This window comes from Lissotriton helveticus, chromosome 1_1, assembly GCF_964261635.1.
Source record: "Lissotriton helveticus chromosome 1_1, aLisHel1.1, whole genome shotgun sequence".
Classification (NCBI taxonomy): Eukaryota; Metazoa; Chordata; class Amphibia; order Caudata; family Salamandridae; genus Lissotriton; species Lissotriton helveticus.
In genome coordinates, this window is record NC_136057.1 from 1,976,439,121 (window position 1) to 1,976,465,573 (window position 26,453).

At 49.4% G+C, this 26,453-nt stretch overlaps 1 protein-coding gene across 3 annotated transcripts in view; it reads left to right on the forward strand.

The window, feature by feature from the left end:
* PTBP2 (polypyrimidine tract binding protein 2) overlaps positions 1-26,453 on the forward strand; it is a 208,398-nt gene that overhangs the window by 161,495 nt on the left and 20,450 nt on the right. For all 3 annotated transcript variants that reach the window (XM_078644197.1, XM_078644178.1, XM_078644188.1), the window contains one exon: positions 21,552-21,629. In XM_078644197.1, the coding sequence (XP_078500323.1) occupies positions 21,552-21,629 (78 nt within the window). The remainder of the gene's footprint in view (positions 1-21,551; positions 21,630-26,453) is intronic.

Genomic DNA, 26,453 nt, shown 5'->3' on the forward strand with positions numbered 1-26,453 from the left:
CCTACGCGGAGGCCAACGGAAGGGGTGGAAACCAGCAAGGACAACCACACCAGGCGTTCCACCAGGGTCAACAGAGTGACAACCAAGGTCAACAGGGCCAGCAGAAGCAAAACTAGAACTACCAGAACAGGGGCCAGTCCTTTCGCGGGAGAGGAAGCAGACGGGGCCAGAGAAGGAAAGGCGGTGAACAACCCCCCTCTATTTATTTATTTATTTATTGTGATTTATATAGCGCACTATAACCCAGAGGTCTCTAAGCGCTTTGTTAGGATCAGCTAGACAATAAAGAGGATGCATCAGATTCCGATTAGCGGCGGTCCCACGCTTGCTGGAAAAGCAGTTTTTAATTTCTTACGAAAGGGCATTAAGTTTGTCTCATTACGGAGTTCCAGCGGTAGCTTGTTCCACATGGCTGGCAGAGTATGTGAAAAAGCACGGCCACCCACCGTGGTCAGTCTGCAGCGCGGTTGAACAAGATAGATGGAGTCAGCCGATCTGAGCACCCTCCCGGGTTTATAGAGGGCCAAGCGTGATTTCAAATAGGTGGGTGCCCTCCCATAGAGAGCTTTATGGACAATGCAAAGCCCCTTGAACATCAACCTCTGCCTAACTGGCAACCAATGAAGTTCCCGAAGGAGAGGGGATGCCCTAGTGTTCCTCTGTTTCTTAAAAATGAGCCTAGCGGCATCATTCATAACCATCTGCATTCTGTTTAAAAGACTCTGTGGAAGTCCTATGTACAACGAATTGCCATAGTCCAACCTGGCTATAATCATTGCAGAAACCGCACTCCTTAGTGTAGAAAAAGAGAGCAGCGAGGAAACTTTCCTGAGTTGTCGGAGAAGGCCAATGCAACTGCCCACCACAGCTATGACTTGTTTTTTCATGGACAGCTTACTGTCCACCTGGATGCCCAGGCTCTTGACCACCTCTGCCGGTTCCGGGGGCACGCCCAGCTCCCCAGGCCAGAAACGATCACACCAAGGGTTGCCCGCGATAGTAATTGGCAACACCTCGGTTTTGTCCGGGTTGATTTTTAGGGAATTGCTGGACATCCAGTTAGCAGTGCTTCTCAGAATGTTTTGCAATCTAACAAAAGCGTTCTGGCTATCATCCAATTGGATGATAATCTGAGTGTCATCAGCGTAGTTGTATACCTGACAGTCCATTTGATTAAGCATTAGAATCAAAGGCTGCAGGTATAAATTGAACATTAGGGGAGACAGAGCAGACCCCTGTGGAACTCCGCACGTGATCGAGGTTGCGGTGGAAAGCATGTCACCTAATTGCACTCTCTGCATTCTCCCTTGAAGGAAGGAGGTGAACCATGCCAATGCTGAGCCCTGACTACCGAAATCCCTCATCCGCGACAAAAGTTGTTCATGACACACGGTATCAAATGCCGCGGAGAGGTCCAGCAGCACCAGGGCCCCCGGGATTTTCTTGTCTGCTCTGTTCCTAAGCTCATCTACGATTGACAACATCACCAGCTCCGTGCTATGGTTAGCACGGAAGCCTGCTTGGTTCGGCTCTAGCAGCATATTGCTTTCCAGATGTTCCGATAGCGTAGTGAGGACGTGCTGCTCCAGTACCTTCGCCAGGAACGGTAACTGGGAAATTGGTCTGAAATTTTCAGACATTTCGCATCCGCCCCCGTTTTTTTTAGCAAAGGAATCAAACGGGCTCCCTTAAAAGAGGAGGGCACTTGTCCAATTTGTAAGGAAAGGTTCAAAAGACTCAACACATCTTCCTCTATACCAGGGAGCGCAAGTTTAAACACTTCAGGTGGACAAGGATCCAACCTGGAGCCCGACTTGACCCGCCCCAAGAGAGGGACCAAACTATCCTTTGTAATCAAGGGTAGAGTGGAGAGCACAGTGACTACACACAGGAAAAGGTGCTCACCCACTCATACCCTCCGAGGGAAGAGCACGGAAAAGCAAAGAGGAGAGGGCTACACGGACAAGACACAAAGGAACATCTAACACCAGAAGGAGGCAGGCTGAGATTTTTCCTCAGAGTGTAGGAAATTACCACAGACAAGTGGATACTCAACATCATACAGTTTGGATACTGCATAGAGTTGGAAAGGAGACCACCAAACAGAAAGCCAAAGAAAAGAGAGCACTCGAGAAGGGAGCTGCAATTGCTCCTAGAGGAAGCTCAAGAACTCCTCCTCAAAGAGGCCATCGAACCGGTCCCATTCAAAGAACGGAACAGGGGAGTGTACTCAAACTACTTCCTGGTGCCAAAAGTGGACGAAAGCCTAGGACCCATCCTGGATCTACGGTTCCTAAACAAATATGTAAAGACTCAAAAATTCAAGATGACGTCTGTCAGGGACTGTCCGGGACTATGTGGGGAACACAGTCAGGGACTTGGACAAGGACTGGGAACTGGGTAGAAGACGTACACAGAAAGGAGGAGTACAGTGCTGCCCAGGATCATACAGGGAGTCAGAGGAGAAAAAGGGATCCAAAGGGGAAGCCTGTACAAGTGAACAAGATAGGTAAGACTCAGAAATGAAGGGCATTCACAAGGCAATTTAGCATTCAGACTAACTACACCCAGGACGGACGTGCAAGACATATATATATAATACAACATTAACAATAAAGGGGGGTGTGGGGTAAAGCACTCAGGAGCTCCACATGGTAAGACTGAAGCTCAGTAAGTTTCTTACCCGCAATTGCTGTTACAGATACTGACTGCAAATACCCACATGTAGGATATGCATGCAAAGGCAGGGTCTGTGGAGCTTATACCTATAGTGATGTTATAAATGTAACTCAAAGACAAAATTCACAGTGAACAAGAAACACCACCTAGGTAGTCAGATGAGCCCACGGATCCTGGCGATCAAACAGGAACGCGCAAGGCAGTAACAGCAAAGGGGTAGAACTGAACACAAGCACAATAGACAAGGAGCTAGCAAGGAGTGATTCACAGGAAAGGAAGGAAATTACAGGGCACACTTGGCACAAAGCAGGTAACAAACATACAAGGTAACAGAAGTAAGACAGCAGAATAGAAAGGCAGCAAACTAGAACTGGAACCAAGGAAATGGGAAGCAAGGCAGGGACTGGAAACGGATATACAAAAGGGAGGGCACAAGGGTATACTAGAATAGTGCAGGTTAAGGAATCAAGAAAACAAAGTAGCATAGAAGGCAGTGCTGGGGCAGGAACAAGAAGTGAGCTAAGGCTCAGGAGTCAAGGCAGCACTGCAGACAGTGCTGGTTCAGGAACAGGGAACTACCAAAGCTTCAGGAGTCAAGGTAGCACTGCAGGCAGTGCTGGTTCAGGAACAGGGAAATTACTAGAGCTCATGAGTCAAGGTAGCACTGCAGGCAATACTGGTTCAAGGAAACAGGACATATCTACAGCTCAGGAAACAAGGAGTCAAGAGAGCACTGCAAGCAGTGCAAACCATGAACAAAAATAGCAAAGTCCAGCATCAAAGAATAACTATAGCTCAGGAACTCAGGAAACAAGGTAGCACTGCAGGCAGTGCTAATTCAGGTACAGGGAATAGCTATAGCTCAGGAACTCAGGAAACAAGGTAGCACTGCAAGCCGTGCTAATTCAGGAGAAGGGAAACTGCTGCAGTTCAGGAACAAGGAATACTAAGGCTATGGGGTCAGGGAAGCACTGCAGGCAGTGCTAATTCAGGAACAGGGAAAACAGCAGCAGGTTAGGAACAAGGCATAAATAAAGCTCAGGAAACACTGGAAACAAGAATAGAAAAAGCTCAGGGAACTCTGGAAACAAGGATTGGTCTCACCGGTAAACAGCTACAATGACCAACCTTTGCATGAAGGGAGCTGGGCCTTAAAAGAGCTCACAGTAATCACATGCAGCTGTTGTGAGCAGGCTAGCAGCAGCCAGCCACAGGTGAGCTGAATTCCTCCACCCATCCTTGGCCTGCAGGGGTGGAGACAAAGCAGTGAGCAGGGAATTCTGGGTAATGGAGTTTCAGTCATGAGTAGGCTGGCTTTAAATCTAAGCAGGCTGGCTTTCACAAAACCCGGCATGGATTGGGAATGGATGTCAATTCCTAAATAGTGTCCAAATGGCTGGAAGTCAAGATATGCATACAGGGTAGTGTCAGGAAGCATATTAGAACACTGGAGAGTCCCACAGCTCAGCCCCCTGGTGGTGGACACGAGAACACAGGGAGCGAATCGTGACGACGTCCCTACAAGAGGTCATTCCCACAGATAAAGGCCGGGGACATCTTGTCCACCATAGACCTCAAAGATGCGTACCTGCACATCCCCATGAACAGGCAGCACAAGCACATGCTAAGATTCACAGTAAACAAGGATCACTACCAATTCACAACCCTGGCATTCGGTCTAAAGTCCGCACCAAGGGTATTCACCAAATGACTCGCAGCAGTGGCCGCACATCTGCGAAGAGAGGGGATACACGTGTACCCCTACCTCGACCACTGGCTCGTAAAGGCAAGCTCTTCTAGGACATGCAAAGATCATGCAGAACAGGTCACAAGAACGCTAGCAAGCCTGGTATTCTCCATACACTGGAGAAAATGCTCGATGGAACGGGAGCAAGTGAAGATCTTCCTGGGAGCTCAAATCAACACCGTCCGATGCAGGGTTTTACCCAGCGAGAAGAGGACACTCAGCCTACTGAGGGAGAAACGTCACTACCAGAAGGGGCGAGCTCTGACAGTGAGCAAGATCTTAGGAATGATGGCGTCATGCATACACCTTGTCCCCAATGACCGCCTGCAGATGAGACCACTCCAAGAGTGGCTGCAACAGTAATGGTCACAAGCTACAGGAAGTTGGGAGGATCTAGTGGTTGTAACGCACAAAGTGCAGGAAGAAATAAAGTGGTGGACCAAAGAAAGCATAACAATAGGGAAGCCTCTAACGCAACCGGACCCAACAGTGACCATCACCACAGACGCATCCCAGAAGGGATGGGGCGCACACATGAACAAGCTCAGAGTGAGGGGTCTATGGAGCCCAGGGGATGCGGTCAAACACATCAATTACCTGGAGCTGAAAACAGTGTTGCTTGCCCTCAAAGCCTTTCAGAAACAACTGTACAACCAGAAGGTGCTGATACAGACAGACAACACCACAACGATGTTTTACATCAACAAGCAGGGGGGAACACAATGATTCCCTCTGTCAAGCTTGGCACAGGAGATCTGGAGATCGGCAATTCCACTCAAAATAGACCTGCTAGCCATACATCTGCCAGGGGAAGGACAATGTAGAAGCAGATTGTCTCAGCAGGCAAACTTCAGCATCCCACGAGTGGGAACTCAACATACAGGAAACAGAGAGACTATTCGGAAGGTGGGGCACTCCGACAATAGACCTGTTTGCAACACGCCGGAATGCAAAATGCCAGTACTTTGCATCCAGACAACCAGAGGCACTATCCCAAGGGAATGCCCAATGGATAAGCTGGTCAAAAACATTTCCCTACGCTTTTCCCCCTATACCGCTGATTCCCAGGCATTGCTTCCACAATGGCGAAAAACAATCTGAGGATGGAGAAGATACCCATGAGCACTGTAGTCCAGGGGAGGAGTCCCCTATCTCGTGATACTTTGACTCTTCCAGGACAACAAGGTGCAATCATCCGGACCCAACAATAGGCGGCGATCTATGCACAGATATGAATGTCAGCAGCCCTACATGCCAAGAACAGATGCATACTGGTAAGTAGCATGTTCCTTATCTACATGTACCTATCAACCAAAGACACGAGAATTACCTCGGATTTATTTTAGACAAGGTGTTTCCAATACAGGGTGCTACCATTTAGCATTAAGGGATCAAGAGTATTCACAAAGTGCCTAGTAGCGGTAGCAGCCCACATTAGAAGACAAGGAATTCATCTCGACCCGTACTTAGACATTTGGCTAGTAAAGGCTCAATTAAAAGAATTGTTACAAGGCTATACAAACAGTAATTACTACATCGTAATGCCTTGCTTTCAGAATCAATCACAAGAAACCTTCACCACAACCAGAACAAGTAACCGTGCTTGTGAGAAAGTGGCGCTATACATACTGGACCAACCTAAGGTACAGTGTGTATAGAGTCCACCAACCACAGAGGTATAACAGAGGTTAAAGACAGGACTGACATTACTCTCAAAAGTGGTAGCTTGGTCGAGCAGTAAGGCAGTTCCAGAGGACAGTGTAAAGCATTTGTTGTGCACACTCAGTCAGCAAAAGGTTTCACACACTCAAGGACTGAACTCCAGGCCAATTGTTTTTATATCAAAAGGTATAGATGTTTTATTTTTAGAACCAACAGGTATAAAAATATACTTTTCTCAGTGATGAGTAATCTCATGTTATTGCTTTGCAGAACGGCAATGACTTTGTAAACACAATAGGTACAGGGGTTGCAATAGGCAACACAATTCTACACACAATTTAGCACTGAGCTCAATGGGTTTTTATGCACAATTAGTTGATTACTTTGTAGATTACTTTTGTAAGTCTAAGACTGGATCCTAGATTCAGTCCTGGGGTTTAAGCTGGAAATGTTTAGTAAAAACGTTTTGGTTATTGCAATGATTTTTTTGGGCAATGTTATCCAATGGGAGAAAATTCAGGTTATAGGTAAAGTATGTTATAGTTACTTTTGTAATCCAGTACAGGGCTCCTAGGTCCAGCACTGGGATCTCTACTTAAGACAGGTAAGTAATTACATTTCAGTAGTTAGTATGATTTTTAAAGAATATTCCAAGTTTTCAAAAGTAGACAGAAGAAATTTCATAGAAAAGCAGACAATGGATTCCTATGTAGAAAATTCAGGTTACTAGTAAACCTGGTTCGAATTACTTTTGGGGTTCAGTACTGGGCTACAAGGTACAGTATGGGCTTCTCTCCTGATAACAGGTGAGTACTTCGGAATTCGGCTGATTTTATAGGAATATTTTAAGTTTTCAAAACCTCACACTTAGAAGATTTTTCGAGTCAAACCAGTCAATGTTATCCAATGGTAGGTGAGTGAGTTACCGGTTTCCAGGTGAGTACTCAACTGGCGAAGTTAAGGTTCTGGGCATGGACTCGGGGGTCCCCCAGGGTCATGTAGGTACAGTTGGTTCACCCTCAGGGGCAGCTGGCTGCAGAGGTAGTTAGGCCCAATGTTAACCAATGAGGGGCAGGGGGCCTTCGGTTGGAGGCTGCTGGCTAGCAGGCCACGCTGCTGTGGGAGCTGGGCTCCTGGTCACTTGCTCAAGGCAAATGGGGAAGTAGGATAGGGCAAAGGTTGCACTGCCAGAGGCACTCGGGCGGCTGGGTGCAGGGTGCATTCGAGCCGTCGGGCGCTCAATGTTAGGCAATGGGAAAGGTTAACGGGGAACAAAGGCTGCAGACTCTGGGACGGTGATTCTTCAGGTGTGACCACCACTTTGATAGGCAAGTTGGGATCCTTGTGAAGAGGTAGGTACCCCAATGGGAGGCGCAGGGTGCCGGGTGCAGGGGTGTCGGGAAATTTTACCCTCAGCTGGTCGAGGTTGGAGGGGTCTCTGGTTCTGAGTTTGTAGGCGTCGTCTGGTTCGTCGAGGAGGGTCTTTGGGCACTGGACTTCGGGTCCCAGTTGCCGGGGGGACGCCTTTATGGTCTTGGATCACTCGGGCACGGGCCATGCTCTGCGGGTGCAGAGTGGGCAGGTCTTGAGCTTCCTGGCTGGCACCAGGGGTTGGTTGTTGAAGCAGAGCCTCTGCTTATGGGAGTCCCAGTCTTTAAAAAGGGTCAAGGCAGGCAGGTCCTCCGGGTGTCCCAAGGTTGCTATCCGCAGGAGTCGCCGGGATTGAGCAGGTTCCAGGATCAACAGGCCGGTATGGCTGGGGCCAAGTCAGTTGGGCAGGTAGGGCAAGGGCAGGGAACAATAGGTCCCTCTCCTGGGGTGGGTACACCCCTAGCGTGCTCCTCTCCTGTGGGAGGGGGGCAGGAGCCTAGCTGTGATTGGTCAGGGCTCCCCATTTTCAAGATGGCCGGAGCCCTGGGTCGTGCTTCACCTCACCTCTCCTACCTGAGGGGTTGGGTTGGCACAGGCTGGCACACCCCCCTTCCTGACGTAGGGTTTCCCGCCAGTCTTCCAGCCAGAGTGGGGGTTTAGAACTGGTGGGGGCCAGTTGCTGAGTACAGCAAGTGTCCTGGAGAAGCTCACAAAGGTGGCATGCCTTTGAAGCTTCCCCCTGCCCGTCCTGGGGGAGGAGACCTAGCACCTCGCCCAAGATGTGCATTGTTGCAAGCCGAGGAGAGCGAGGGACTCCACCCAGGGGTCCAGCAACATGTCTGCTGTGTGGCAGCCTGTGCAGCCACTCCGTCCAGATGTAGATTGTAGGTTAGGTTTCAGGGAGCATCTCTAAGATGCCCTCTGGGGACCGTTTTACATTAAATCCCACACTGGCATCAGTGTGGGTTTAATGCGCTGAGAAGTTTGATACCAAACTTGTCAGTCTTCAGTGTAGCCATTCTGGTGCTGTGGAGTTTGTAATGACCTCCCAGCACCATATACTCCTAATGGCATCACTGAACTTACAGTGCCCAGGAATGGCCCTCGGTACTGTAGGGGCACAGGGCTCGTGCACCTGTGCCCACACCACACAGGGATGTGTGCCATGTCGACTTTGTTTAGTTCTGTACTTAGACACTCAGCCTGCAAAGGCAGTGGGTGGGTGTCAGGGTACAGGGCCCCTGGGGGTGGCACAATGTGCTGCAGCCCTTGGCGGTTTTCTCTGGTCACCATGCCCTGGGTACCTAGGGTACCGTTTACTAGGGGCTGAAAGGTGGCCAGAGATGCCAATTGGGTTTTAGTTTCAACACAGTTTTAGGGAAAGAACACAGGCCCTGGTTGGCAGGAGCCCAAGGCACGCTCAGTCAAGGCACATCAGCAGTTCAGAAAAAAATGGGGGCATACTAATGCAAGAAAGATGGCACTTTCTCATAGTGCTCCTGGGAGCAACCTTAAATTCCAGAACTGCGCGAGAATACCCAGTTCAGAGCAGAGGCAATCACAGAGCGCACACTCCTTTACCAGAGGTGTCATTCTCAGATGTTGAGGTATTTCATGAAACTCATGGACATGTATGCATCATGCATTCCACTCATAAGACATGCAAGATTACGTATGCCCCCTGTTCAGGAATAGATCTGCAATAAATGGTCTCAAGGTGCTGGGAGGATCTAGTGATTGTCACAGCAAAGGTAGACCGGGAAATACAGTGGTGGAAATCAACAAGTGTGAACATAGACCATTCAAGACACCAGCTCCCACTATGACAATAACAGAAGCATCCCTCAAGGGTTGGGGAGCGCACAGAGGCAACCTGAAGGTACTGGGATTATGTTTCTGGTCCAGGGAGGACCTGGTTTGGCAGTTAGGTCTGGACTGTTCCCATGAGGCACAGGGTCAAGACTGATTTGCATATAGCTGGGTCTGAACTGGGGTGGCATGGTGAGCAAAAGAACGATGGACTTAACCCAGATCTCTTGACTGGGGGTGAATGTGAGATTTATTCAGCATTCTGTCCTTAATTTGTTTGCGTAGCACTTTTAGAAAGGTGGCGTTTTCCTGCCTTAGCTATTTGTTGCTGCAGCCCGTCTCTAGATCACATGTCGGAGTGTAGTTGACAGGTGGGCATTGTGTATTCCTCCTAGACAGCCACATAAGATAAGAAACTCAAGTCTGCCTGGGTGGGCCATCACTGGTACTATGGCGGGGAGGAGCTGGGCACAACACCACTTACATTTGAATATGCTGTCCTACCTCCTCTCAAAGGGCTTCATATAACCCCTGTAGCCAATCTGGATCTTGGCCGGAGAAGGAAGGGCACATGTGCACTTCAAAGGCATGCCTCTAGGAGCTTTTCTCCACTTCAAAAGAACTGCGTACAAATACTGGACCTCAAACACCAACTCTTTAGATGCATCTTCTCTGCTACGCGGCGCAAACCTGACCTTAACGCAACTCCACTGCTGTGTGCATTACACCTGTCCCAAAGAGCTGCATTGCCTCCGCAGCCTGCAACCTCTTCACAACCGCCGCTGGGCAACGCATTCCCAAGGCAGGCTCTCATCAACTGCTGCTTTGACGACAGACTCCGCATCGTAGGTTTGTAGCTTCTTCGAACCAACGCATCCTCAATGCCGGATTTCACATTGCAAGCCCTCTGAAACTGGATCCTCAACGATGACAGCACCTCGCATCAGAAGCCCTTGTCGACGGGATACTAGTTTACACAGGACGTTGCATCGCATCCTTGCCGCGCCACAGAACCAATGCATCATTTCGGCTACACAACACCTCTGCGGATCCTTACAATACTTCGTAAACCAGAATTTAAGGTACTTTTCTCAGCAGGCCTAACTAGATCCCTGCAGCCGGCCGGCACTCCATTGCAGTTAGCCTGAGCTTGTGACTTAGACCCAGTGGGTGTCTGAGTGGCCTTTCTGGAGGGAGATGGGCACTCATTATCTCCCGTATAGCAGCAACAGGTAGAGGTGTCACCCCTTTTCTTTCGCTGAGCCTCCCATTAATGTAGGCATAGAGAGCGGGGCAGGGGGCCTGAGCAGAAGTGTCCTCACTTGTTTTAAGGTGTTTCACTAGTGTAAACTGATGCTTGCAAATGTGGGCTGATTTTTTTTAATGCGTGCCCGGGCCAATTTTTTTTTTTATCCCAATCCAACCCTGGCACTGGGTTAGCACATCCGATGGGTATTTCTTTCTGCCCTCCTTGTTTCGGATTTCTGCTTTTCAGCAGAACTCTGTGCTTCCTGGACAGCAATCCCCTGGCCTCGTTAATGCAGTCATGTTCCGGTATTCTGATAGATACATCTGCCGTGTGGATTCCTCACCTTGTGAATACCCCTTTGCGTCAGCAACATTCGGAAATTCTTTTTTCGTAGCCTCGCGCCGACGTGGAATCCTGACGTCATAGAGACACGACCTCGCTCGCGACTCCGCTGACGTCACCGACGCCTATAATAGGCAGTTCCCTTTTTTCCGCGTCGTCGACGCTAACGATTTCGGGATACTCTGTAGCATTAGTACATTGTTACTTCGTTTCTTCAATTCTCCATTCTCAGATATTTCTGTTCTACTGTCATGTCGACAAAGAAGACCGGTTTTAAGCCTTGCAGAGAATGCGGGAAGATGATGTCCGTTACGGACCCTCACCAAGACTGTATCTGGTGTTTAAGCTCGGATCATGACGTCGATGGTTGTTCATCATGTCAAAAGATGAATCCGAAGGCTCTTCGTGAGAGGGAGTCTAAACTTCTTGTTGCCAAACTTAAAGCAAGTAAGGTTAAAAGATCCTCGAAGCATCCGAAGAAGTCGAGGTCGAGATCCAGGTCAAGGTCTCGAGAGGCGTCGGCCTCGAAGTCATCATCCGGTCATGCTTCCGGTTCCCACAGGAAGCATAAGAAGAGGAGACACGGATCCCGTCATCATTCCAGATCGAAGTCTCCCAAAAGGATGAAGTCGAAAGTGATTCCTCCTCATGAGTCGGATCGAGAAGGTGAGGCTTCGCCTTCGGAGTCGATGGTCCATTCTCCGACTCCAGTTCAGGATCCGACTCCGGCTCCGTCTCCGGCTCCGTCTCCGGCTCCGGAGGACACCGATGGAGTTCCTGTTGAGGAAGAGGTTTCGAATCCGGTTGAGGAAACAGATTCTAATGTGCCTCGAGGTCAGCCTGAGCATCCACCATTCCCGACTCCAGGTCAGAACCCTTCTGCGTTTTTAAACGCGATGTATGGTGTTTTCTCGAGGTCGTGGTACCCCTCTGGAGCGCCTTCGGGTCCCATGGGTCCTATGGCTTTGAATTTGGGTGTTCCTCACTCTTATGCTCCAGCACCCTTCATGCCATATATGCCGGCTCCGACTCCGCTGTGGCAATACCAGGTTCCACCAAGATCGACGCCGATATCGACGCCGGCTCGGCCGAAGTCGACGACCCCGGTTCCGGCGTCACCGACTCCCTTGGATTCTATGGGGCAGCCTTCCAAGCCCTCGGATTCGATTCCGAAGTCGGCTCCGATGCCGTCGAATTCGGCGTTGGATTCGACTGCACTTCGAGTCAAAATGAGATCTCTTAGAGAAGCTCAACGACTTCTGGAGGAGCAGAGAGTTAATGATTCATCTTCTGAGGTGGAGGAAGGTGAACTGGAAGGGGATTGTTTCGAAGACCTGGCGGATGCTAGTGGTCTTGAGTTTTCTCCGGAGTGGTCTTTGCCTTCTGGACCTGATGCTCCCTCCAGGGATGTTCAACCTTATCATGTTGTCATGAAGAAGGCAGCAGGACTTTTAGGTCTGACTTTGCCCTCTGTCAAGTTTAAATCGAATTTGTTGACAGAGGTCCTCCATTCTCCTAGTTCGTCAGTAGAACCTTTGCTTCCATTTAACGATGCCTTAAAGGATCCTATAATTGAAGTTTGGAAGAAGCCTTTTTCTGCTCCTGCAGTTTCAAAAAGTGTGGCTAGGAGGTATAGAGTGGCTCCTGAGGATCCTGCTTTCTTATCTTCGCATCCTTCCCCTGAAAGTTTGGTAATTCAGGCCGCTTGCTCTAAAAAGTCGGTTGGGCTTTTCCGCAGGTGCCTGGCGACAAAGAGGCCAAGAAACAAGATCAGGTCGCGAAGAAGATTTTTTCTTTGTCTAGCATGGCTTTGAAGTCTTCTAACGCCACTTGCCTCATGGGAAGATACATCCATGCTCTTATGGACTCTATAAGTTCTTTGGTCCCTAAGGTTCCTGAGGCTAGTGGAAAGGACTTTGAAGAAGCTTTGTCTGACACTCAGGCAGCGGCTCGTCAGGTCATCCAAAGTGGACTTGATACAACAGATTCTGTGGCAAGGATCATGGGCACGGCGGTTGCCACGAGGCGTTCAGCCTGGTTGAAGTCATCTGACTTTTCAGCGGATGTGCAGTCTGCATTATTGGATTTGCCTTTCGATGGCGAGGGGCTTTTTGGGAAGAAGGCAGACGCGGCCTTGGAGAGATTCAAGGACAGCAGGGCAACTGCTAGATCTCTTGGCCTTCAGGTCAGGGGTTCTACGGCCAGAAAGTTTAGGGGGTTTGGCCGCTCTTCCTTTCGGTCGTATAGACCTGCTCAACAGCAGCAGCAGAATACCTTGTATAGGTCTTACAGAGGGAAGCAGAGAACACGTCCTCGAGGTCGTCAAGTCTCTTCCTCCTCCACCTCCTCCAACCCCCCAGCCACAGAGAAGCAGCCCTAGATCCTCCATTCAGGATCATGTAGGCCCAGTGGGGGGTCGGCTTACCTACTTTCTACGAGATTGGGAATCGGTTACATCAGATCTTTGGGTTCTCAATCTCGTAGAAAATGGGTATGCCCTTCCCTTTCGGGAATTCCCTCCCAATTACCCTCCTTGCCAGGGATATTGCTCAGAGGAACATCTGTTACTCCTACAGGAGGAAGTCCAAACACTTTTGAGAAAAGGTGCGATAGAGGTGGTTCCAGAGCAGGAAAGCGGTCAGGGATGCTACTCCCGGTATTTCCTGATTCCCAAGAAGGATGGCAGGCTTCGTCCGATCCTGGATCTCAGGATCTTGCATTTTTATCTGAAGCAGGAGAAATTCAAGATGCTCACCCTTGCTCAGGTTCTTCAGGCTCTGCTGGAAGAAGACTGGATGGTGTCACTCGACTTGCAGGATGCGTACTTTCACATCCCAATCCTGAAGTCGCACAGGAGGTATCTCCGTTTTACGGTTGGGTCACAACACTACCAGTTTGCGGTCCTTCCGATTGGACTTACTACTGCACCTCGGGTCTTCACCAAGGTGATGGCAGTGGTGGCGGCGCATCTCAGAAGATCGGGGATTCCGGTATTCCCGTATCTAGACGATTGGCTGATCAAAGCGGAGTCGTCAGAGATTGTGCTTCATCATCTGCAGGAGACAACCCAGTTGTTGTACAGGTTGGGTTTTTCGATAAACGTGCCCAAATCTCACCTGGTGCCCTCCCAGCGCAACCTGTTCATAGGTGCGGTACTGGACACTACTGTATGTCGTGCATTCCCTCCTCCTCAAAGGATTCGCGACATACGGGAGATGATTCCTTTATTTTACAATGGAGCGGTCGTTCCAGTCCTGAAGGTCCTTCGCCTGCTCGGTCTGATGGCTTCATGCATTCTGTTGGTCAACCATGCACGCTGGCACATGAGGGCACTCCAGTGGTGCCTCCGCAGACAGTGGTATCAGCACAATGGAGATCTCAGGGAGTCAGTGAGGATCTCCAGAGAAGCTGCAGCGGATCTGTCTTGGTGGGGCGTGGAAGGCAATCTGTCCCAAGGAAAGCCTTTTCATCTTCCCCCATCGGTGGCCACGGTGATAACGGATGCATCCACTCTCGGGTGGGGTGCTCATCTGGGGGATCTGGAGGTCAAGGGTCTTTGGTCTCCAGAGGAAAGGTTGCTTCACATCAACCTTCTAGAATTGCGGGCGATACGTTTGGCGCTCAAGGCCTTCCTCCCTTCCCTTCGCAGTCGGTCTGTTCAGGTCCTAACGGACAACACGACTGCGATGTGGTACATCAACAAGCAGGGAGGGGTAGGGTCGCAGTGTCTCTGCAGAGAGGCTCTGCGTCTCTGGTCCTGGGTTCAGGACCATCAGATTTGTCTGATGGCGAATCATCTGGCCGGAGTGTTGAACGTTCGTGCAGACAGTCTCAGTCGGCAGTTGTCTGCCGACCACGAGTGGAGGCTTCACCCGGAGGTGGTTCATGACATCTTTCGGATGTGGGGGACTCCTCGGGTGGACCTGTTTGCCACTCGCGAGAATGCGCACTGCCTGTCATTCTGCAGTCTCCAGTATCCGATGCAAGGAGCCTTGGGGGATGCGTTTCAGTTGAGTTGGAGGGGTCAACTCCTTTACGCGTTTCCCTCCATACCTTTGATTCCTCGGGTTCTGAGGAAGATTCGCCAAGACCGGGCCCAAGTCATATTGGTCGCCCCGGATTGGCCAAGAAGGGTGTGGTATACAGATCTACTCCACCTCTCCTCTCACCCGCCGCTCCGTCTCCCTCTCAGGGCAGACCTCCTCTCTCAGATGGAGGGGCAGGTTCTACACCCCCACCTTCAGACATTACACCTTCATGCCTGGAGATTGAACGGGGCAACCTGATTTCTTTTTCCCTCCCACCTGACGTTGTGGATGTCATCTTGTCAGCCAGGCGTGACTCCACTAAGTCTATCTATTCTTATAGGTGGGCGAAATTTGTCTCGTGGTGTGGGGAAAAGTCTATTGACCCTTTGAAAGCCCATCTGTCCGACGTTCTCCAATTTGCCCTTTCTCTGGCGCAACAGGGGCTTGCTGTTGCCACGGTGAAAGGTTATCTTTCAGCGCTGTCGGCATTTCTCTGTTTGCCTGACCAGCCCTCTTTTTAAATCACCGGTTGTTTTAAGGTTTTTGAAGGGCCTCACGAATAAGTTCCCTCCTACTCCTTTTATTGTGCCTCAGTGGGACTTGAATCTTGTGTTGACCTTTTTGATGGGTGCTCCCTTTGAGCCTCTCCACAAATGTCCCATGACGCTTCTTACCCTTAAAACAGTCTTCCTCGTTGCAATAACCTCGGCAAGGAGGGTAAGTGAGCTTCAAGCTCTTAGTTACAAGCCCCCTTTCTTGACCATTCATGCTGATCGAATGGTTCTTAGGACCAGGGCTGCTTTTCTGCCTAAGGTTGTAACTCCCTTCCATCTAGGGCAGTCCATTACCTTACCTTCTTTTTATCCTCCCCCTCACCCTTCTAAGGAGGAAGAGAGACTGCACCGTCTGGACCCATAAGAGGGCGGTGTCCTTTTACTTGGACAGATCCAAGGACTTTCGTTTGGAAGACCAGCTCTTCATTGGGTTTGCTGGCTGCAAGAAAGGAAGAGCGGTCCATAAAAGAACCTTGTCGAGATGGATCGTCCTCTGCATAAAGATCTGCTACTCTTTGGCCGGTAAGGAACCACCAGAGGGTATAAGGGCTCATTCTACAAGAGCTAAGTCTTCGACCTCTGCATTGGCTAGAGGTGTGCCTGTAGAGGATATTTGTAGAGCGGCAACTTGGTCTTCCCTCCACACTTTCGCGAAGCATTACTGCTTAGATTCCGAAGTGAGGAGGGACGGTCACTTTGCACGCTCTGTCCTTCAGGAGTTCCTGGTCTAGAAGAGTGGACACCCTCCTCCGGGAGTGGGGACTGCTGTGGGACTCTATTCACAAGGTGAGGAATCCACACGGCAGATGTATCTATCAGAAGAACAAGTTACTTACCTTCGGTAACGCTTTTTCTGGTAGATACTATATCTGCCTGTGGATTCCTCACTGACCCACCCGCCTCCCCGTTGTCCACTCTTCTGTGCCAGAGTTACTGTTATGTAATGTATATATATTGTTGTCAGGGAAATGTTTCATTTTCTTTCCTGCATTTACTTTACACGGTGTGTATTTGCCATTTCTATTGTGTACTGCGTATACTGTATGCCTTTCTACTGTCATTGGTCCGTCCGTGTGCCTCGATGGCACGGAAAAAAGGGCGGAACTGATGTCATCACGCCGGCGTGGGCCTATTATAGGCGTCGGTGACGTCAGCGGAGTCGCGAGCGAGGTCGTGTCTCTATGACGTCAGGACTCCACGTCGGCGCGAGGCTACGAAAAAAGAATTTCCGAATGTTGCTGACGCAAAGGGGTATTCACAAGGTGAGGAATCCACAGGCAGATATAGTATCTACCAGAAAAAGCGTTACCGAAGGTAAGTAACTTGTTCATCTGGTCCTCCTTTAATTTCAGAGAGTGTTCCATGTGTGCTGATATCCTGAAAACAATCGAAGCGCTCAAGGAAAATGTATGCAGTTTGCAGCAAATGGACAGGTATCCATCACTTCATTTACAAGAAGCTGTTATAAGTAACATCAGCTTAACTGGTGATCTACCGGAGATTAAACATTGCACTGCACGTCACGCCACAGTCTCCACACGGAAGGAGCCTACAATGAAGTCAAAATCTCTAACAATCTCTTATACATGGAAACGCAGAGGTAGGCCTCAGAAAAATCTGTTCATGTGTCAGCCTACGAAGGTGGGGTGAATCCTTTTTTTTTTTTTCTATTAAGCACCACTTCACGGACACCCGCGCTCGGATTATTTATATATTTCTTAACTTTAACAGTGAGCGCGGCGCCCACTTCAAGGACACAGCGCTCAGTGTTAAAGTTAAGAAATATATAGAAACCACGCGCAAACACACATACCCCAATGCAGGGCCCACTCACACTCATTATATACACAAACACTAACATACACTGACACACCCAGTCACCACTACAGGCCACACGGACACACTGCTGCAGGGGCAGACACTGCTGCAGGGGCAGACACTGCTGCAGGGGCAGACACTGCTGCAGGGGCAGACACTGCTGCAGGGGCAGACACTGCTGCAGGGGCAGACACTGCTGCAGGGGCAGACACTGCTGCAGGGGCAGACACTGCTGCAGGGGCAGACACTGCTGCAGGGGCAGACACTGCTGCAGGGGCACGGACTCCTCACCCACACAGGGACAGACACCACTGCAGGCCACGAACACCCATCATACACACACACATACATGCACATCGGGGGCAGACACTGCTGCAGGCCGCACACACTCATCTCACACACACAGGAGCCGACACCACTGCAGGCATCGTGCCCTTATTACACATACACACAGAGGCCTGCACTCCAAGGAGCTCTGGACATTGCAGACAGGCAGAGAGAGTCTGTGGCTCAGTGACGCCACATCTCAGTCACCCTGCCACACATAGCATGTGGCCCCCGATGTATTAATCCCCCTCACTGGGTCACTGTGGGGCAGTCCGGCCGGCACAACACCTGTTTTGCGTTGTGTCAGCAGCATGCAGCACTGCGCAAACACAATAATCATGTATGTAGCATGGAGGGCTGTACTTTAGCGCCGAGGCAGCACTAGTATCACTGAGCAGTCAGCACTATTAAAACAAGCATTTAGGTGTTCATTTAAATAAACGGCCTAACCTAGATCAGTAGGTTGGTGCGCTTGCTACACTGATTAAAGTCGAATCTGAGGCTCTTAGGTTCACAAGAGTTTGGATCACTCTTTATGCTAATTAGGCACTGTAAAAATAAGATAATGATGATGACGACACCCCCTATCATCCTTCCAAAATGGACAAGACGTGTCTTTAAATTAAAGAATATTACAGAATTAACAACCATGCTGTCGACTTTCGGTTCACTCATAGCGCCATGAAACCGCTGGGTAAAAGCGCGCTGTATAAATGTTTTTAAATTCAAATTAGACGGCGACCTCCTGTGCCTCGACGGCGACCTCCCGTGCCTCGACGGCGACCTCCTGTGCCTCGACGGCAATCTTCTCCTAGACGCTAAGGATCCCCTCGACGCCGACCTTCTCCTCTTCGACGACGGCGAACGACAGTGTCGCCGAGAGCCGACGTCGGACCACCTCTCGAAGTCGAATACTCTACGCCGACGAGGAAGACGGCGGTCTGTTCAGTTCCCTCGATGCCGAGCGGCGACGTCGCTTCGACCCAGAGCCCTGGGGAGACGGGGAACAGACTGTAGTCATCCCTCTCGAAGCCGTAGTCGGTGCAATCGACGCAGGCGGAGAATGGGGACGCTTGCTGGTCTTCCTGCCCCTGGGGAGCCCTCCAGAGGCCTCAGCATGGGCAGAGGAAGCCCCTCCAGACCCACCATGTGCCTTCAGTCTTCTGTCTTCGAGGCCCTGAAGCCTGATCTTCATCCTATCCCTCAGGATCCTGCTAGAGAAACCCTGGTAGATGTCACACTCCTCTGGGACATGAGATGAAGAAGGCAGATGATACACACCTCGTGTGGGTCCGACTTGGCCTTCTTCCTGGAGCACTCAGGGCATTTGTCGAATAATGCAGGCATATTGACCTTAAAAGTAAAGTAAAGTCCACCTTAGAGTGCACCAAAACACACACTAAGAAGCAAAGCCTCAAATTACTTCAGAAAAGTACACAAATATGTGAAAAAATCACCAATAAACCCTTGAAAAGGGAGAGCTCAATGCTCCAGGGTCCTGCTTGCAGGAGCCGGAAAAAAACTGAAAGTAAAAGGGACCTGCAGTGCATTTTGGGATACTGTGAAGTTCTGGAAAGTTCTCTTAAAGGCACAGTATCCTGTTCTGAGCCACATAATGGCAGCCTATGGGGCTTGTCTGTCCATGTCTTCCTCTCTATCATTCCAGAGGGTTTTTGCTTTTAAAGCAAGGGAAATCTGGACAGGCTTTGCTGTTTGTGGATTTTTGGTGGAATTTCCAGTTGAAGTACTGGACAGTGTAGCCTGTGGATATAGGCTGCATTATCTGTCTTTAATTCTCTCTTAAGTGTCTGCAGTGCTGCATTTTTCAACACCTTAAGAGATTATTTTTGATTGCTCCGGGGTCCACGCACATGGGCGGGACTATTCACTAGATTATGACTATAACAGAGATACCCCTACTACAGAACTGGAGTTACAGGACAGAAAATACTCCTTTCATATAGCCACAGAATATTTTAATTTAATTCTGTATTTTGGTTATTGCCGTTTAAGTCAGTCCCAGAGTGATGATGTGGTGGCGTGAGGCGCGCAGCAGGGGAGGAGGGGGGTGTGGGGGAGGGTGAGGGGGTGGGGGTGGGGTGGGGGGGTGTGAGTGGGTGGGGAGGTGTGAGGGGGGTGGGGGAGGATGAGGAGGATGAGGGGGTGGGGGAGATTGAGGGGGTGTGGGGGGGGAGGGCGTGTGAGGGGGGTGGGGGATGAGGGTGAGGGGGTGTGTAGGGGGAGGGGGAGGAGGTGGGATGAGGGGGAGGGGGGTGTAGGGGGATGAGGGTGAAGGGGTGTGAGGGTGGGGGGGAGGGGGTGTGGGAGGGGTGGTGAGGGGGGAGGGTGAGGGTGTGTGGGAGGAGGGGGGAGGGTGAGGGGTGTGGTGGTGAGGGGGGAGGGTGTGGGAGGGGTGAGGGTGTGTAGGGGGGTGTGTGGGTGGGGGGTGAGGGATGTGAGGGGGAGGGTGAGGGTGTGTGTGATGGTGAGGGGGTGAGGGTGAGGGGGTGTGAGGGTCCGAAGTAAATGGTGGCAGGGCAGACATCATAAGACAGAGAAGAGACTTTGTCGTGACTGCGTTGGTCAGTTTTAGAATCGGGAGGGGCAGAGTCAGCACAGTCTGCAAGGGATCAACGTGTCTAGAGGCAAAGCATAGCGGATGTAGCATTGCAGCTAGCAAGTCGAGTGTTTTCAAGCTGAGTGTCCCTAGAGAGTTGGCAACACAGCAACAGCATTTGAGGAGCAAGGCTACTGTAAACAAGCAGAGTAGGCTTTCACTTTCGTGAAACAGAACACGGCTTCCCCGCAAAAGGGATGCAAAAAAAACCCAAGCTCTTGGCATTGCTGTGGCGGGGGAGCGGGAGTGCATTCCTTTGAAGTCTGATGGGGGAGCGGGAGCGCATTCCTTTGAAGTCTGATTGGGGAGCGGATTGCTTTGATGTCTGATGCCGAGGCTCAGACAAATGGTGGTGTGGGAGCGGCTTCCTTTTAAGTCTGATGCCGAGGCGATGGTGTTTGATGTGCACGCGCCTGCCTCGCACGCCTGCCTCACATGAACTGTACGCGATCCGCAGTTTGGTAGACTTTTTGAACCGCATACTATAATCTCGCCTATTTATCCCTTACGGGATATAATAGGCGAGACCTAATAAAGGTTAAATGGATAAAAATGGCAGTGGGAAGTAAAGTGTTGGGTGACCAGCCCCTGGCACTAAGGAACACTTTTTAGGTATATGTACATGTACTGTAATGTAAAATCCCATTACTCTCAGCGCAAGAGAACTGATAGCTATAGTGTATTGACCCTATGTTGTGATGGGCAGGAGCAAAATGTTAATAAATTTAATAGACTAATGGATAAATAGAATTCACCTAAAACAGCTCTGCATGTTCATGTGTATGCAATTTTATTTAAGATTGTTTTTAATACACAAGGTTTGTTTGGCAGCATGCTGTCTCTAGGCTAAACCTAAAATTGTGTATGAAAACTGAAGCATGAACAGTGTATCTGCCACAACATGTGTAAGCTCTATCCCAAAACAAGGTCTAACTGGATGAAATGCATAAAATGGCAGTGTTAAGGATTCAGTTACATCCACTTGAGAAGAATTCATGAGCATGTGTAAGCTCTATCCCAAAACAAGGTCAAACTGGATGAAATGCATAAAATGGCAGTGTTAAGGATTCAGTTACATCCACTTGAGAAGAATTCATGAGTATTTGGAGAAGCAAATGGAGGCCCATCTTTGTAACTAGTTTTTCCTTATTCGAGAGAACCTAATTTTCAAATATTTGCAAGCTGCAGCTTCGGAATGGTTAGTCTCAAAATGTATTGGTTACTTAAAATGGTTTGGTTTTGTGCTTTGGCTTAAAATTACTTTGTATATTGTTAGTGTTTGTATATCTAATCCAGTTAGGTTTTCCATTTGTTCATGTGTTTAACTTAATGTTTTTCTTTTTTACAGCACTACAGTATCTGAAGAGGACTTGCGTACACTTTTTACGAACACCGGCGGCACTGTGAAAGCATTTAAATTTTTCCAGTAAGCATGTTTTTCAACCTCTTTTATAATTCACCTTTACAGATACTTTGACTTCTTAGCTTCTAAGCAGAAGAGATGGTTACAAATGTTGCTCTGTAACTCTTACCACAACAGAAAAAAACACAATCATGTGTATTACGTTGAAATGAAACACACTGTTAAAAAGGAGCAGTTCTGATGCAAAGTGCTATATAAAATATCTTGAGTGTTCACATTGCACCTCTTAGAAAAACGTTTTGCGCGTTCTGAGACTTTGCTAATTAGGACTTTAGCCTACAAAACAGCTTGGCGCCCGCCCTTTGGCCACACTCCTTTTTATGGTCTGGCTTGACAGCACAGCTGTCTCCAGACAATGTGTCCGCATCTCTATAGAGGGACTTTGGCTCCTCCAACATGTTGGGAGCCAGGTGTATGTTTTGATTGGGCAGAAGTTGTGTGCTTCTGCAATTTTTGTTTCCAGCTGCTTCAGCTTAAACTTCAAGGGGCACTCACATGACAATGGGATGCTATTAGTGTCTTAGTCAAATAGATAATTTATTTAGTTTTTCTCTGGCAGCAGCACAGGTGGGAGGAGGACACGCATCTATTCCCATGCTATTTACTGGTAATGCTTTAAATGACCATGCAATATTCCTTTAAAGTCCTATCTATTGGCATTGCCAATGCTTGTTAATTTTTTTTTTTCAGCCGGAGAAGGAAGCTTATTACCATAAGCTCTTTGAAAATATGCTGATGACTGGCCAACATTATTGCTTTTTTTAAAAGAACGTTGGACAACTGATGGGAAATGCATATTGAGTAATCATGTTTTAGGCTGCTTCTGCTTGCTTAGAAAGGATATTCTGATTTCACCTTTGGTACTTCGGTGTCTATTGTGTTTTGATGTACCTAGTTATCCTCACCTATGCTCCACATTAAGACTTTGCAATGTTATATCTAGAAAGCATTGAGGGTGTTTAAAACTGTAGATGACTTTGCCTGAACACTCTTTTAAAATACTTATATTCACACCTGTGTGTACATTAATAGCATCTTTAGATATACATGCGTTGCATACTCCTGCCATCAAGTCATGGGCTCAAACATTAGAGGTTGCTTTTCTTCAAAGCAACTTAGTCACTAGATGTGGAGTGACTCCTCCGTTGTTCAACAGTGCACATGGGCACGGACTCCACTGTTCTGCCATCAGGTTCAGAAATGTTAAGTAACGCTTTCAGGACAGGTGTTTTTGTCCGCTGTGACTTTGAGCCCTACCTCACTTTATTAGTCATGGCGAAACCGTCCCACTTGCAAACTAGACTAACTGAAAGAGACCATTAGTTATAGATTCCTTAACTTAGAATTACCCACAGGTGTCAGACTGGATTGAAAGAATTTGTCCTGTAGCACTACCCCTGCGCGTCAGTAGTTGGCTTCGGTCTGCTCCGTCGTCTTGGTCGCCAGGATGATGTCACGGTGTCTACTTGATGACGCCCCTATGCGCTGACGTCCATTTTTTCTTTTTCCGCTCCAGCCAGCGCAGGTTCGGAGAGAGCTTACCCACTTTTGTCGACAACTTTTGAGTCTTCAACCCCTGGTAGCACGAGGGATGTCCCATCGTCAGACCGGCTTTAAGCCTTGTGATTCCGGTCACAAATTGATGTCCGTCATGGATCCGAAGCTCGTGTGCCTCTGGTGCCTGGCGCGCAACCACGACACAAAGTTTTGCTCCGACTGCCGGGCCATGAATCCTCAGTCTTTGCTGGAGCGGTCTCGACAGCTCTAGGAGGCCCAGCTGTCTGCTCCGCGTCGTTCGAGGTCCCGGTTGAGAGGAAGGTCTTTGGACCAGTCTCTAGGCCACCACCACACAAGAAGGTGAAGAAGCATCGTCGTTCCTTGCCTTCTCTCCGTCTGCTGACAAGACGCGGGACCCAGAGCATCGTTGCTCTCCAGCTCAGTATTCGGAACCCGCTTCTAGGACAACGCCACTCTTTCCTCCCTTTGCCAGAGCAGCCATGCCCAGCTATGAGCTTTTTACAAAGCGCTTCATACCATCTTTGGGAAGCCTGACTCAGACAGCGTGACTTCGAACCCGCGGACTCTGCGAGGGCCCTAGGCCTTCAATGTGAGCTTCTCCGGAGGGCCCCCGAGAATCCAGGCCTAGATCTGGATCAATGCCGGTCGACTTCATGGTACCTTCCCCGGCGCCGGTTGTACCCCCAATCGGCATCAACCCCAGCCCCACCCGAGTTCAACACTGCGCCAGGCCGACATCTGTACCAGCACCAGAAGGTACGTTTCTGCCTCTATTAGGTCCTGGCGTTCCCACCCGCCCTGAGTGGCAGTCAGAGGAGGACGTTGACGGGTCTGTAGATCCTTTAACAGACATTGGCATGTTTCCTGAAACCACCCCTGCACCACCCTCACCCCCCATAACCCCCCCACCGTGGCTATGGAGGAGGAAGCTTCGAACAGTGGTGTTGCGTAGGGTGGTTGAGGCCTCGGGTGTGTGGAGCATCCTACGGTGGCAGTCAGGACTAACCTGACAGAGGTACTTCATCTGGCAGCTGCCTCTTCGAAGCCCCTGCTGCTTTTTAATTAAGCCCTCACCGACGTCCTTCTGGACACCTGGCCCAAGCCCAGCACAGGGGCTCCTGTGGACAGGATGATTGCCCGATCCCACCGCCTGGCCCAGGCGACCAACTGTTCGAGGCATTTGAGCTGCAGATCTCACACTGTGCATTAGAGCGCCACTTGGTGTTGGGCTCGGATGATTGGATGTTGTTGTCGTCTTGGAAGTAGTCTTTGTAGTCACGAGATAGGTGACTCCTCCCTTGGACGATGGTGCACATGGGCATCGACTCCATCCTTAGATTGTTTTTTTCCGCCACTGGGTTCGGATAAAACTTTTCCGCTCCGTTTCGAAATCTACTTTTCAAGTACTTTGACGCGTAAAAAATGTCTTCAAACTTCACCAAACAACTTTCAATATCGATAAACATTAACTCGACTTCATCAGCTCGATTCCGATCGTCGATGTGGGCCGTTGGGCCTACCCACGCCGTGAGGCCTACACCTCATGGAAAGGGCGGCATTTAAAAGATGCCCTGAGTGTGAAGCAAAATTTCCACACAGAGACCTTCACGAGGTCTGTAACCTGTGCTTATTGCCAGAACACGACTAATTCAGCTGCACAGCCTGTGCATCCTTTCGATCGAAAAAGACCATTTGAGATCGGTGGGCCCGTCGACGCGATATGCAGAAATCAGCTCTGGAACCGGTGCATTTCTTCGACGAAGGTCCATGAGTCCCAGAAGATTCCGATCTCGAGCCTATCTGAGGCAGATGACTCCATACCTTCGGGTCAACGCTAGAGTACCACTGCCCCTACCCCAGCCCAAACACCAAAATCGAAGGCAATGGTCAACACTCCGCTTGCGGGGCCCAGTCGAGACCGAAAAAACACTTTGAAAGCCCTGCCATCGAGCCCGGCTCCAAAGAAATTAATGAAGCCTTCCGGTAGCTCCATACCGAGCAGACCGCATGTGCCAATACCACCTGCTCCCTCGGCACCGAAACAAAAAGAAGTCCCGGTTTCGAAAGACACTATTAAACCATCGACTCCGAGAGACAAAGCAGCTTCGAAAACAACGAAACCGGTTTCCGATGCCCCGAAAACAGCTTCCACTCCAAAGCCGATGCCCTCGATGCCGAAACAGACAAAGCCTGCTTCTGATGCTTCCAAGTCCACGAAACGGGTTTCGGCTCCAAAGACAATATCTTCAGGTTCGGAAAAGAACAAAACGGCGCCGAATGCTGTGCCTCAAGAAGAGCTTTTCCAACCAGATCCTTTACAAAAAAGGATCTACATTGATCCAGAAACAGGACATGTTTCCACTACACCACACAGGAAGAAGTCGGATACAGCGCCTACACCTCCAGTGCCTGTCAAGAAGGATTCTGCCACATCTCCTATGCACCCTTCTCTTCCTGTATCTCCTTCTTTAAACATTTCACCTCAAAATTCTCCTAATTCTCCACCTCCTCAGGATGTGATGATGAGTATAGCAAGGGGGGTAGGGAGAGACCCAGATGACCCTTTTCCCTACCCAACAGGTTCACCAGACTGGGATTATCCAAACCCACAGGATGTACCAGATATTCCTGACCCACATACATATCCAGAAGACAATATTGGGTTTGGGCACTTAATAGGGCTGCAATCTATCACAATGTCTCCCATGCATTCAGATGAGGCATAGGAAGATTTTTTATGAGACACTTTTGAACACTCCCAAAAATGTGTGCAAATATTGCCAATGATTAAAGGAGTAATTAAGCATGCACCAGAAGTGTTTAAAGATCCTGTACGAGCTAGAATCATAAACCCAAGAAGAGAGAAAAAGTACAGTCCAGCTCCTTGGGATCTTGCCTACATTAAAGGACAGCTACCCTTAGACTCCCTAGTAGTTGTAAACGCTAGGAAAAGAGAAAATTCCCAAACATCAGGCGAAGCACCACCTCCTGATACGGAATCAAAGATCATAGACGCTTCAGGGAAAAGAATAGTTGCCCAAGCTAGCAATACATGGCGCATCGCTAACACACAGGCCCTCCTCGCAAGATACGACAGGGCTCACTATGATCAGTTAGAGAAGCTCTTACAACATCTACCTGACCAATATAAGCACAAGCAAATGACCTTATACAAGAGGGTAAGCTTATATCAAAAGACTCCATTAAATGCACACTTGATGTAGCAGACACTGCATCCAGAGCAATAAACACCAGTGTCCTCCTTAGACGTCACTTGTGGGTACGCATTTTAGGATTTCAGCAAGTAGT